This window comes from Vombatus ursinus, unplaced genomic scaffold (assembly GCF_900497805.2).
Source record: "Vombatus ursinus unplaced genomic scaffold, bare-nosed wombat genome assembly UNPS02014807.1, whole genome shotgun sequence".
In the NCBI taxonomy this organism is placed as follows: Eukaryota; Metazoa; Chordata; class Mammalia; order Diprotodontia; family Vombatidae; genus Vombatus; species Vombatus ursinus.
This window is the reverse complement of record NW_020954585.1, coordinates 24,096,941-24,110,798: the sequence shown is the minus strand read 5'-3', so window position 1 is coordinate 24,110,798 and position 13,858 is coordinate 24,096,941. Positions and strand designations below refer to the sequence as shown.

At 38.6% G+C, this 13,858-nt stretch overlaps 1 protein-coding gene across 4 annotated transcripts in view; it reads right to left on the bottom strand.

Annotated features, from left to right (window-relative positions):
- Positions 1-13,858, bottom strand: part of DRC3 (dynein regulatory complex subunit 3) — a 101,843-nt gene that overhangs the window by 71,964 nt on the left and 16,021 nt on the right. For 3 of the 4 annotated variants that reach the window (XM_027875101.1, XM_027875104.1, XM_027875102.1), the window contains exons 5-6: positions 10,896-11,012; positions 3,347-3,513 (exon numbers count right to left, since the gene is read on the bottom strand). In XM_027875101.1, the coding sequence (XP_027730902.1) occupies positions 3,347-3,513; positions 10,896-11,012 (284 nt within the window). The remainder of the gene's footprint in view (positions 1-3,346; positions 3,514-10,895; positions 11,013-13,858) is intronic. The other variant, XM_027875103.1, reaches the window with a different exon arrangement.

Here is a 13,858-nt window from a genome sequence, read left to right as displayed (position 1 = left end):
AAGGAAGGAAGGAAGGAAGGAAGGAAGGAAGGAAGGAAGGAAGGAAGAAAGGAAGGAAGGAAGGAAGGAAGGAAGGAAGGAAGGAAAAAAGGAAGGAAGGAAGGAAGGGAGACAGGGAAATTAAAAAAAACAATGAACAGTACTAGTTGAAGGGGAAGACAGGAAGAGAGAATCTAGTTGATGTAAGAGGAACAAAAGGGGGAAGAATTACATAACCAGATAAAAGCACAGAATATTATTGTGCCATATGAAATAACGAAATAGACTATTTCAGAGGAAACTGGGAAGACTGATATGACTTGATTCTGAGTGAAGTGAACAGAACTAAGAGAACAATTTACACAATTACAAGATTATAGAGAAAAATAACCAAGAAAGATTCTAGAATTCTGATTAAAGCAAATAATAAACCAGGAGTCCAGAGAACTAGAGATGAAACACATCACTCATTTCCTGGCAGAGAGTTGATAAATGAAAATCCAGAATGAGACATACATATTTGGACCTGGCCAATGTGGGAATTTGTTTTTCTGGACTATGCATTTTTATTAGGGAGAGATAATAATTGCTTGTAAAAATAAATTTTAAAAAATAAACTGAGCACTCCGAATAAATCAATGCAAGTTTCTCAGATTTATACTCTGAACAAGAAAGACAGTGACTACATCTATGAAAAAGAGCTGTGTAGGATAAATTTACAAAATGACATTTTGATATGTTTCCTAATAAAAAAAAATACCTCCCCCAAAAGTGAAAGTGAAGAAAGTAAAAATCTGCTTATTAATCACTTGACTAGTCTACAGAAGTAATTCTCATTTCAATTTAAAGACACAGATCTTTCTAAATATGAATGCACAAGGAAACCATTTGCTATGAACAAATATGATATAACTTGTCTGATTTCATGCTAAACAAGAATAGTTAACTAACAGACATCTTGTGATAGTACACTGAAATAAATGTTTGAAAATCTGAAAATATTTTGGAGACAGGTGAATAAAGAAATTTCTAGTTTATTAAACAAAGCAATACAAATATGAGATAACATGGCAGAGTAATACAGACAGAGATGAATCATTGTGGCAGAGTGGAAAAAGCCGTTATCCTTTCCTGGGATGTTGAAACTTAAAATATCAAAACATGAAGCATTTTATACCTTCACCTCAGTTCCATACTGTCCAAAAATTTCCTCCACCTTCATGACGTCTGGCTATAGTATGCAAGGCCTGACTCAAACTGAATGATACTTCAGTTTGAGAGGGGAATGAAGTGAGACACTCATAGAAGATCTCACAGTGAAGCAAAGGCCACAGCAGGAAAAGCACATTCAGAACAAGGAAAAAAGATTCATTGAGGTTCCACCCTTGATTCAGATAAGCATATTTCTCTGCCTTTGTGTTGCTCACAGTGGTCTGCTGGTCAAGCCTGAGGGAACTGTTAGACTAGATGACCTCTGAGTTCCTTTTAGCTCTAAATCTACGATTCTATGACTCCATACTTAAGATCTTTCTGTCAGATGAAACTCATTTCTATAACCTGTTAATACAGCTCCTGAATGGTATAAGAAGGGTCCTCCAGGAGCTAACCTTGCTCCAGACCATATGCCTAATTGACCATGGCTTGGCGAATGACATTTGAGTCTATGGCTCCTTTTCCATTTGCAGATTTAATGGCATTTCTTCTGGGCATAGGACCAGCAGAGAAAGATTTTCAGCACTTGTTTCTTTTTAAATATTAATTTATTTTGATTTATCAATAATCACTTCCATATGCTTCTGAGTTTGAAATTTTTCTCCCCCTTCCTCCCCACCACCCTCCCCAAGATGGCGCACAATCTGATATATGCTATACATTTACATTCATATTAATCATATTTTCACATTAGTGATATTGTAAGTAAAAATTAAAACCAATAGGAGGACCCATCAGAAAGAGGAAACAAAACTCAATAGAAGAGAAAAAAAATAGCAATTCAACTTCCATAGTTCTTTCTTTGGATGTGGATAGCTTTTTCCATCACAAGGCCTCTGGAGATATCTTAGATCCTTGTATTACCGGGAAGGGTTAAGTTTATCAATATTAGTTATCACACAACATGGCTGTTATTGTGTACAACGTTCTCTTGGTTCTGCTCACTTCACTCAGCATCAGACCATACAAGTCTTTCCAGGTTTTTCTGAAGTCAGCCTGTTCATCATTTCTTATAGCACAATAGCATTCCATCACATTCATATACCACAGCTTGCTCAGCCATTCCCCAATTGATGGGCATCCTCTCAATTTCCAATTCTTTGCCACCACAAAAAGAGCTGCTATGAATATTTTTGTACATGTGGGTCCTTTTCCCATTCGTATGATCTCTTTGGGATATAGCCCTAGAAGTGCTATTGTTGGGTCAAAGGCTATGCACATTTTTATAGCCCTTTGGGCATAGTTTCAAATTGCTCTCCAAAATGGTTGGATCATTTCACAACTCCACCAACAATTCAGCACTTGTTTCTGATAGGGGATAAAGTAGGAAAGGGAAGACCATCTCAAGAATTAGGAAAATAAAAAATAGCTCCTACAGAAAATTTGAAGAACCCTATTCTTAGAGGCAATTTCCATATGCCATGGAACCCAGTACAGATAAATGCTACCCTATAACTATACCTTTTGCATCAAAATACTGGATGTACTGGACCATCAAATGGTTTTTTTTTTTCAGAATTTTTCATTTCAGATCCTACCAAATCCAAAAAGATGTTATATACACTCACTATATATAATTATTAGGGTAGGCAAGCCAAGTTGATACATTTTTAAACTGCAATAGTTAAATCAAAGAAGGGATTTTGAGATAATCCTCAATCAATTGGAAAATTCAATTATCCAGAACACAATTTATCAAATACTTCATCTAATCAAGCTTATGCTATCTTTACTCTATAGAACAGAAACCTGAACTGACCTAGGCTTGAGCCCGTGTTGCCTTAAAAACCAGACTGGTTGGGATTAGAGGACACCTGCATGCTCTATTCTCCTTCCTGCAGATTTGATTTTCGACCCTTATTTTGAATTAAAAGTAATGCCCTCTTAGACAACCACTGTTTTCTGCCCTTTTCATTTTTTGTTTTTAAAAATAAATTTTAGCAATTTTTTTTGAAATATTGCCTAAATTTTCCCTTGAATCCTTCCCCCTCCCCACTCCCAGAGAGCCATCCCAATATGATGAAGAATATTTTATTCTTTTATACATCTCTAAGCAGTCTTGGATAGCTGTGATTACCGAAAGATTTAAATATCTTTTCTTTAAAAGAAAAGTCATCCTACTAATGAAACATTGGCAAGAGTCATGGACACTTACATTAAGGAGGTTATCAAGCATGTTGTTCCCTATGGAAAAGACCTGTAGCTTTACTAATGAGTCCATAGCATCCATCTTGGCAATTCGATTGCTGAATAAGCTCAGATCTTCTAAGTTAACTAGAGTGTCTAAGCCCTCAATTGACTCAATGTTGTTGAAAGATAAATCTGAAAATAAAAAAATTAAGAAATTTGTTAAATTGATCTCAATTTTATTACTAAAGTAAAAATTATACTTCTCTCACTTTCTCCATGTTAAATAAAAATAGTGGTACCAGATATATAGTAGGTGCTGGGTATACAAAGACAAAAATGAAACAATTCCTGCCCTCAAGGAGTTTACATTCTATAGAAAGGAAGGAAACAGGCATTTATTTATTTTTAAATTAATTAATTTATTTTTAGTTTTCAACATTCACTTCCATAAGCTTTTGAGTTTTAAATTTTCTCCCTCATCTCCAAGACAGCATGCAATCTGACATAGGCTCTACATATACATTCTTATTACACATATTTTCACAGTAGTCATGTTGTAAAGAAGAATTATAATGAATAGGAGCAACCACAAGAAAGAAAAAACAAAACAAACAAAAAAAAAAGAGAGAACAAATAGTATGCTTCGATCTGCATTCAGACTCCATAGTTCTTTCTCTGGATATGGATAGCACTTTCCATCATGAGCCTTTTGGAGGTGTCTTAGATCCTTGCATTGCTGAGAAGAGCTAAATCTATCAAAGTTAGTCATCGCACAATGTGGCTGTTACTGTGTACAATGTTCTCCTGGTTCTGCTCATTTCATTCAGCGTCAGTTCATAGAAGTCTTCCCAGGTTTTTTTGAAGTCTGCTCATCATTTTCATAGCACAATAGTATTCCACCATATTCATATACCACAACTTGTTCAGCCATTCCCCAATTGATAGGCATCCCCTCAATTCCTAATTCTTGGCCACCACAAAAGAGCTGTTACAAATATTTTTGTATGTGTGGGTCCTTTTTCCATTTTTATGATCTCTTTGGGATACAGTCGTAGAAGTGCTATTGCTGGGTCAAATGGTATGCACATTTTTATAGCCCTTTGGACATAGTTCCAAATTGCTCTCCAAAATGATTGGATCAGTTCACAACTCCATTAACAACGCATTAGTGTTCCAATTTTCCCACATCTTCTCCAACATTTATAATTTTCCTGAAACATGCATTTATTAAGTGCTTACAATATATCAGGTATTTTATAATTATCATCTCATTTGATCTTTACAACAGCCCTGGGAAGTAGGCACTACCATTTCCCTTATTTTTACAGTTGAGGGTACTAAGGAAGAGAGAGGTCAGTAACTTGTCCGGGGTCATACAGTTAGTAAGTGACTGATATCAAATGTGATTAAAAGCCTTTCTGATTTGAGGGTCTGTGTTCTATCCATTGTGCCACCTATGCCTAAGAGATCAAGCACATAATGCTGTGCTTGATTATCTAAAACTATGCTTTATATTTTATGGATTGGGAATTTCATTTGTAGTCTAACAAATTCTAATCTATTTTTTTTTGGTGGGGGGGAAGCTAGGTGGTGCAGTGGATAGAGTGCCAGGTCAGGAATCAGGAAGATCTGAGTTCAAATTTAGCCTCAGACACTCAGTAGCTATACTCTCCCTTGTGAAGTAAGCTGTTAGACAGGAGCTCCTCAGCTCCCTGCAGGTTCTCACTGGATCCAATCAGACTACCGAAGGATACTGGAGACATAAGGGGTTATATTACTTTACTCTCAGCAGCAGCAGGCCAAGACAAAGAGTGAAGCATCCTCCCTTCACCAGTGCTCTTACTGACCAGTGCTCATTTGATTTATAGAGAAGCACACACAGAAGGCATCATGCCAACAACAAGCTCATAAGTTTACATTATCTGTGGTTATATAATGATATGTCAGCATTGCACAAGTGCAGTATAAGTGTTTACGGGCTAAGGACCCTGGTTGCTTGTATCAAATTGGATCCATGACACTGTACATACAAAAGCACTTCTTAAATTTCTAAATATTATAATAAACATGTTACTATTTTGCAAGTCATTTGCATAGATAAATAATTTGATAGAAATAATTGGGAATAAACTATGATACATCAAATGATATCGTTCAGTCATGTACTACTGTTCGTGAACCCATCCGGAGTTTTCTTGGCAAAGACACTGGAGTGGTTTGCTGTTTCTGTCTCCAGTTCATTTCACAGATTAGGAAACTGAGGGTTAAGTGACTTGTCCAGGGTCACACAGCTAGTAAGTGTCTGAGGTCACATTTGAACTCAGGTCTTCCTGACTTACAAGTCAGCACTCTATTTCACCACGCAGCTGCCCCAGTATATCAATATAATGCCACTAAAATAATAAATGAGCAAGCAATATGAAGAAATTTGGAAAGATTTATATGAAGTACTACAAGAAAGCAGAATCAGAGGATCTACACACTGATTATTACATAATCTCAGCTGGGTCCTCACTGCAGCAAGGCAATTCTTTTATACCTCCCTAACTGATTCACTATCCCACTCACTACAATGCCTTTTCCTAACCTTTTCATCCCTCCTCAAAATTCCCCATTGCTCTTCCCCTCCCTACCCTCTTGGCTGAGAACCTTGCCTCATATTTCACGGAAATAAAAAAAAGAGGCTGTTTACCAGAATTCGCTCTTTTCCTCTCTTCCTCATCACTCAGATGCCATCTACTGCTTTCTCCTACTTTATCCCTGTCTCACATGAAGAGACAACCCTTGCCAAGGCGATCCTCTCTACGTGTACAAATGATCCTACTCTATGTCATCTCCTTCAGCAGATTACACCCTCTATCATCCCTACTCTCTCACTAATCCTCACTCTTTCCCTATCTAATGGCTATTTCCCTACTGTCTACAGATATACCTCTCTCTTCCATTCTCAAACAAAACAAAAACCTTCACTTGATTCTACCATCCATGCTAGTTATCATTGTCTATCTCTCCTCCCTTTTCTGACTAAACTTGAGAAGGCTGTCTACAACAGGTGTCTCCACTTCCTTTCCTCTCACTCTTTTAACTCTTTGTAGTCTGGCTTCAGACCTCATCATTCCAAGTTATCAGTGATCTCTTGGTTGCCAAATCCAGTAGCCTTTTCTCACTCTTCATTCTTATGGATCTCTCTGCAGCCTTTGACACTGTTGATCACCCTCTTCTTATTCTCTCTTCTCTTTAGGTATTTGTGACAGTGCTGTCTCCTGGTTCTCTTCCTACTATGTCTGACAGCTACTCCTCTGTCTCTTTTGCTGGATCTTTACCCAAGTCATGCCCACCAAAAGGGTGTCCCCCAGGCCTCTATCCTGGGCTCTCTTCTCTTCTCTTCTCCCTCCATTCTATTTCACTTGGCAATTTTATCAACCTCCTTGTATTCAATGATCATTTCTATGCAGATGATTCTTATATCTACCCGCCCAGACCTAACCTCTTTTCTGACCCTGAGTCTCACATCTCCAGCTACCTATTGGACATCTCAAAATGGATGTGCTATAGACATCTTAAACTCAAAACATAATCAAAACAGAACTCAATATCTTCTCCATCCTTATACCCTGAGAACCACCACTCTCCCAATCACCCAGGCTCACAATCTAGGTGTCATCCTCAACTCCTCACTCTCCCTCACCATCACCCCCATATCCAATTAGTTGTCAAGTCCTGTAGTTTTTTATCTTCATACCATCTCTCATGTATCTCCCCTCATCTCTCCTCAGACACCGCCCCCACCCTGGTGCAGGCCCTCATCACCTCATAACTGATGGGCTCCCTTCATTAGAACCCTTCCCACTCTAATTCATGCTCTACTCAGCTGTCAAAATCATCTTCCTAAAGTACTTCCTTAATCACCCCTTTAATCAACTCTAGTGGCTCCCTATTGCCTACAAGATCAAATATAAAATCCTCTTTTTGAAAGTCCGTGACCACCTGGGCCTTTCCTACTCTCCAGTCTCCTTCACTTTACTCCCCTCCACACACTATGTGATCTAGTGACACTGGCCTCCTTATTGTTCTTTGAACTATTGTCACTGGCTGCCCCTATGCCTCAAATGCTCTCTCTCATCTCCACCTCCTGGCTTCCTTCAAGTCTCAGCTAAAGTCCCACCTGCAAGAAGACTTTCCCAGTCCTCTTTTCTCTTGGTGACTTTACAGGCATTATATGACATTATAGGATGTCAAATCCTATAATTTGTTTCTATCTCTCACATCTCTCACAAACACCTTCTCATCACTCACCCAACATTCCCCTAGCTTACTACCTCTTACCTAAACTATTGCAACTGCATTCTAATTGGACTCTTTGCCTCAAGTCTCTCCCCACTCCAACTGAACTTATACCTCCAGATTAAGGCAGCACCCATCCCCTTCTCCTAACCTGGAACACAAGTTGATACCTTGAAACAATGCTAGGAAAATCGAGGGAAAAAAATTAAACTAGGGATGTTTCTAGAGCCTAAGATTCTTTAGGCCGTGGCAGGAGGAGAGGTTCCAGGATGGTCCTTCCAGAAGCTGACCCCTTGATTTGGTTCACTGTTACCCTAAGTTCTTGTTACTCCTCTCAGGTTTGATGGACAGGACTCATAAGTCTGTCATCAATCCATGCATAAAGGCAATTCTAGAGGCACCTAGGTGGCACACTGGATACAGCACTGGCCCTGGAGTCAGGAGGACCTGAGTTCAAATCCAGCCTCAGACATTTGACACTTTCTAGCTGTGTGACCCTGGGCAAGTTACTTAAACCCAATTGCCTCACCAAATGGGGGCGAGGGGGAAGACTTTCATAAAAGCAATTCCAGGATGCTAATGAGAGGTAATGACTTTTTAGGGAGGGGCGGGATTTAAGACAGGTATGTCTAGTGGTTTCCTATCTCTGATGTCAAAGGCAGGGAGGCACCAGAGCTATGCCATTCTGGAATGGGAGACAGAGGTTGTAAAAACACATTTAATTGGATCCATTGTTTAAAGTTATGTGCATCACTAACACCCTGTTGGTGAAGCTATGAATTGGTCCAATTATGCTGGAAAGCAATTTGGAGTCATTCTATAAAAGTGACTAAAATGTCCATACCTTTTGACTCAGAGGTCCCACTCCAAGGCCATCTTCTCACCAGCTGCATTCTTGCCTGGACCAGACAGCACGTCTTTCGGTTATCCTGACTGGTGACAGTCTCACCTGGCCTCCTATTTCAGGAAGGCCCAAACCACGCTTCAATTTACTCCCTGCTCCCTAGCCATCTCCCCGATTGCTTTTCTACTTCATGATTACCCTTGCAATCTATCCCCTTCCCCACATCAGTTCTGGAACCAAGATCAAATCAACTCTGCCATTGCTTCAGTAAGGGATATATCAATTTATCACCATATGGCCTCTCTTACCAACCCTGCAAACTTCTAGAACAAAGTACTCCTCTGTCGCCACCACTTCCCAAAGTGTGTTATCTCCTCCCATTAAAATATAAGCTCCTTAGGGGCAGGGACTGTGTTAACTTTTGTACCGTGGCAGCTAGATGGTATAGTAGATAGGGCTTTGGCCTAGGAGTCAAAAAGACCAGAGTTCAAATCTCACCTCTTACTAGCTGTGTGACCTTGGGCAAGTCATTTAAACTCACTCAGCTTCAGTTTCCTTGTCTACAAATAGGAAAATTAAATGCTTTCAGCCTCAGTTTACTCATCTGTACAATGGGGTTGCCATTATCATGGCAACCATCTCACAGTGTTGATATGAGGGTAAAATGAGAAGACAAAATATTTAAAGCACTTTATAAACCTTGAAGTACTATAGAAATGATAGCTAGTAATAGTAGGCTCCTCAGCATTAGGCACATAATAAACACTTAATAAATGTTTTTCATTCAATCACATACCACCAAGGAGATAAAAAAATAGAAAGAAAGGTCCCATGTACACCAAAATATTCATAGCAACACTTTTGTGTTATGAGAGAATGGGAAACAAAGTAGGTATCCATCAACTGGGGAGTGGCTAAACAAATTCACGTACATAAATATAATGGGATATTACTATACCATAAGACATGACGAACATGAAGAGTTCAAAGATACACAGGAAAACTTACATGAACTGATGCACAGTAAAGTAAGCAAAACCAGGAAAACAATATGTGAAATGACAATGTAAAGAAAAACTGGAACTGAATCCTGTGCAATTTTAGTGACCGAGCTTTGCCTCAGAGAAGAGTAGAGAAAATCTACTTCTTTTTTTTCCCTGCAGAAGTGGGAGACCAGGGTTGTGGAATGCTGTATATACTGTCAGACTTGGTTAATGGTGTAGTTGGTTTTGCTGAATTTTTTTCCTCTTTCAGGTTAAAACTCTTGTAAGGGATGGCTATCTGAGTCGAGAAGGGAGGTGGATGTATTCAGAAGGAATGTGATAGAAACAGAAAGCATCCACAAAAAAGTAAATATAAATACATACACTTAAAAAACATTAATAGAGCCAGGCTTTAACACAGACTTTCTGCCTCCTCAGGATGCATTGTTTCCCCACTTCCACTTTTTGAAATCCTTAGATTCCTTACAGGCTCACTTTAGGTGCCCCCTCCTTTCCTGATACCATGTAGTTGCTCTCTTCTCCTTAAATGATTTCGTATTTACTTGTTTACATGAATGCCTCCAGGTGAATGTGAGCTCCAAAAGGAAAGGGACTGGGTTTTTGTCTTGGTGTGCCCTGGCAGATGCTTTCAGATAAGTCTTACACACAGTAGATAAGTGGTTCTCAAATGCCCCATGGGCTAGGTGTGCCCTCAGTCAGTCACATGCTTATGCCTCAATGTTCTAATCCAGATTATTCCTGGCCAAGAATAATACTATAGCTTGAGTAAAAAAAGTTTTGAGAACCACTGTAGTTAATGCTTAATAGATGTTTACTGAGTTGAACTGAAGTTTCTCAGAGTAAACAATCCTTCTTATACTCCTCTAAATGTGCTAAATGTGTGGATGTCTTGATATTTGCCTTATTTCAACACTGGGTACCACCACAACTGAAGGCACAGCACCCAGAAAAGAATATTTTTTTATTTAGTGCCCTCTTATCTTTCGCTTGGTAGCTTCCATAGTCCAGTTACAATGGACTGCTCTTTGGGGGTCAGGAACACAGCATTCAATTTTGACATTTCTAAGAATATGTCGGGGCAGGTAGGTGGCGCAGTGCATAGAGTGCTGGCCTTGGCTTCAGGAGGACCTGAGTTCAAATCCGGCCTCAGACACATAACACTTAATAACTGTATGACTCTGGGCAAGTCACTTAACCCCAACTGCTTCACCGGAAAAAAAAAAACTACCCCCCAAAAAAGAATATGTGTATTATGTTTTGAAAACACAGTATATTCATATACTTTAAAAATTAATGGCTTCCCTTCTACCAATAATAAAATGTATCATAAATACATGATGCTAGAGTGGTACTTGATTGATTAAAATGATTAACATCTACTAACATGAAAATGGTTCAGTGGTATCATATCTGATCATAAGAAACAACAAAGTCAACCTTACCAAGCCAGACCAGGTTAACTAGACTTTCTAATCCATCTATCTTCTCAATGATGTTATTATCTAGCTGTAATTTTGTCAGACTCACAAACTGCCATAGATTGTCAATCCTGAGGATGTCTAAAATCAGAGAAGATAGCACAATTGATATCAGTCCCATTCGATCAGCATATTTATATATTTATTAAATTCAAATGTTCAAAGCTAAACAACAATATGAATAACAACAATAAACAACACTCTAGGCTAACTGTATTTGTCCACTGAAATGTGAAGACCACTACAGAAACAAGGGAAAAGACCCTGTTCATTGGGTGCCTTCTGTTATGCAAACAGAAGACAAACCAGATATGACAACTTTGTTGTCTTTAGCAACGTACACTGTTAATTAATACTGCCCAGGAATCATTTGAAAGGCTTGTAGCTCGTATGTTTAGGGTTGCAAGGGACCTCTTAGGCCTCTTAGTGTAGCCCCCTAATTTTGTAGGTGAGGAAACTGATGCCCAGAGATGTTAAGTGATTAATTCAAAGTGACCTAGATGATAAGCACTAGAGGTTTGCCACCAGTTAGGGCTTTTTCTGTTGTTTTTTTCTCCATGTTACTGAATGATGAACTGCAAGATGGGGGATTTAATGAATTCACTCCACAAGGGTCTTGACCTTTATTTGGAGTATTAGTAGGAAATGGAGTAGTCTACAAGATGAAACCCTTACTTCTGAAGTTGGAACTAGTTCAAGTTTCATTACATTTAGTAATACATTCCTGTATCATAGGTAATATAGTGCCGTAGGCTTTCTAGCAGGCTAATGTAGCAGGAAAGATGACAAACAGAATTTCATTATTTTCTGTTGCCAGACTAATAAAAGTTACACATATTTGTTTCTGAAAACAATGACACAAACACAGCTGTGAGAGACTGATAGTGGTGGCCTTGAGCTCTAGGATTAACAATGAAATGGAAAGGAAATTCGTAGCATACAAAGATATTTGCCGTACTGAAGTGATCAAGATTGATTCTGTACCATTTTTTTATTGATCCTATTTACAGTTAATTGATTTTGTCCTGTAACTGCTTTAGTCATAGGTCTCTGTCTCAGAACTTACTTCAGAATGCAGCTGGCCTGTAATGAGTTAAATTTAGAAAGCCAGTTCTCTTGCTAATCACTGTCCTATTCTTGCCTCAAGGAATTTAGCCAACCTTGGGGGGGCGGGGGGTGTGGTTTGCCATAGGGAAGTCAGGCCTAGTATCATTACACCACCAAGCTATCCTTCAAGGGATATCTGGTTTGCTGTCCAGGAAGTCTGGGCCACTACCTTGCAAGTTCACTCAAACACTGAACACTTCTTAGCCACAAGGGGGAAGGAGGGAGTTGTTGTGAACCCCCTCATTACCAGACTTCCAACCAATCATATCGTTCCCCATGCCTCAGCTATGTAACCAATCATGTTGTCCTCAACCCCATGAGGTCACCTATCTTGTTCTGTTTTTTATTCTATACTCCTCCCAAACCTATAAAATTCTCTATAAAAGAGAATTGTCCTCCTCATTTAGGGTCTTAGCTTACTGAGGAAGCTGAGATCTTATTTATTGGTAAATTCATGCTTTTTTTATAAATTGGTCATGCTTGGAATGTTATGTCTCAGTTTACCTTATTTTAGGTGTTACAATACTGGGTCAGAATTGTACCTCCCACATAGTAGGTACACAACAAACATTTGCTGAACTTAAATGCACTGACCCATAGTTTACCCTTCATAGTGTTCTGTTATTTACAAAGGCCCTAAGTGGCCAAGCCTTTGGAAGACACACCTAAATTCGGTAATATCAAACTGAAGCCTTGGAAAACTCTGTTCCTTCATTGTACACAGTAACAGCCATGTAGTATGATGACTAACTTTGATAGACTTAGCTCTTCTCAGCAATGCAAGGATCTAAGACATCTCCAAAAGCCTCATGATGGAAAATGTTATCCATATCTAGACAAAGAGCTATGGAATTTGAATGTAGATCGAAGCATACTATTTGCTCTTTCTTTTTCCTTCTGTTTTGTTTTGTTTCTTCTTTCTTGTGGTTCCTCCTATTGGTTTTAATTCTTCTTACAACATGACTAATGTGAAAATATGTTTAACAGGAATGTATATGTAGAGCCTATATCAGATTACATGCTGTCTTGGGGAAGGAAGTAGGGAGGGAGGGGGAGAAAAATTAAAACTCAAAAGCTTATGGAAGTAATGGTTGAAAACTAAAAATAAATTAATTAAAAAAAAAAGAAAACTCTGTTCCTTGGATTTTCTTAATTCTCAATTGAGGTGCAAAGAGCAATCTTATTGTTTCTAGACATCTCTTAGTAATTATTTGTCACTTTGTCATTCATACAGTCTTTTAAAATCAGTTGCTATTAATGTTTCAACAAGTTCATCAAATGTGTATGTACGTAACCCCTGCCCAAAGCCCTGCTCTCTGAGGAAAGCAGAGTGGTGGCCTCTGGCCCCAACTTTCTCCTTCCCCATCCGGGCAGGAATGAAAATCTTCCCTAGAGAAGGATGGGAGGAGAAGAGGTTAGAGTTGTCTATTTTGCCTCCCTTTGACCTACATTCTACAAAAGACCTCTCCTTATACTTAGTTTCCTACCTTACTTGTAAATTAGGAAATACTTATATGTGGAGCCAGTCACTCTATTCTCATTCATCACCAAGAATTCCATTGATACTCAAACAAAAGTTTCACTGGACCTTTTTGCAAATGCTTATCTATTTTTTTAAACATGACCATTATTCTAATATCTTTGTACCCAGGGAGATTCTGATCGTGGCCTAAGTCTACCAGCCATTATTATAAATGAAACACCAAAGTTTGATGTAGCTAACTGGAAATTATTCTACATCTACATTTCATTTGGAGTTCAGGTTCCTTACATAAAGCCTAAACTATAGTGATGTTAAAAAAATTAATAAAATCTAAACA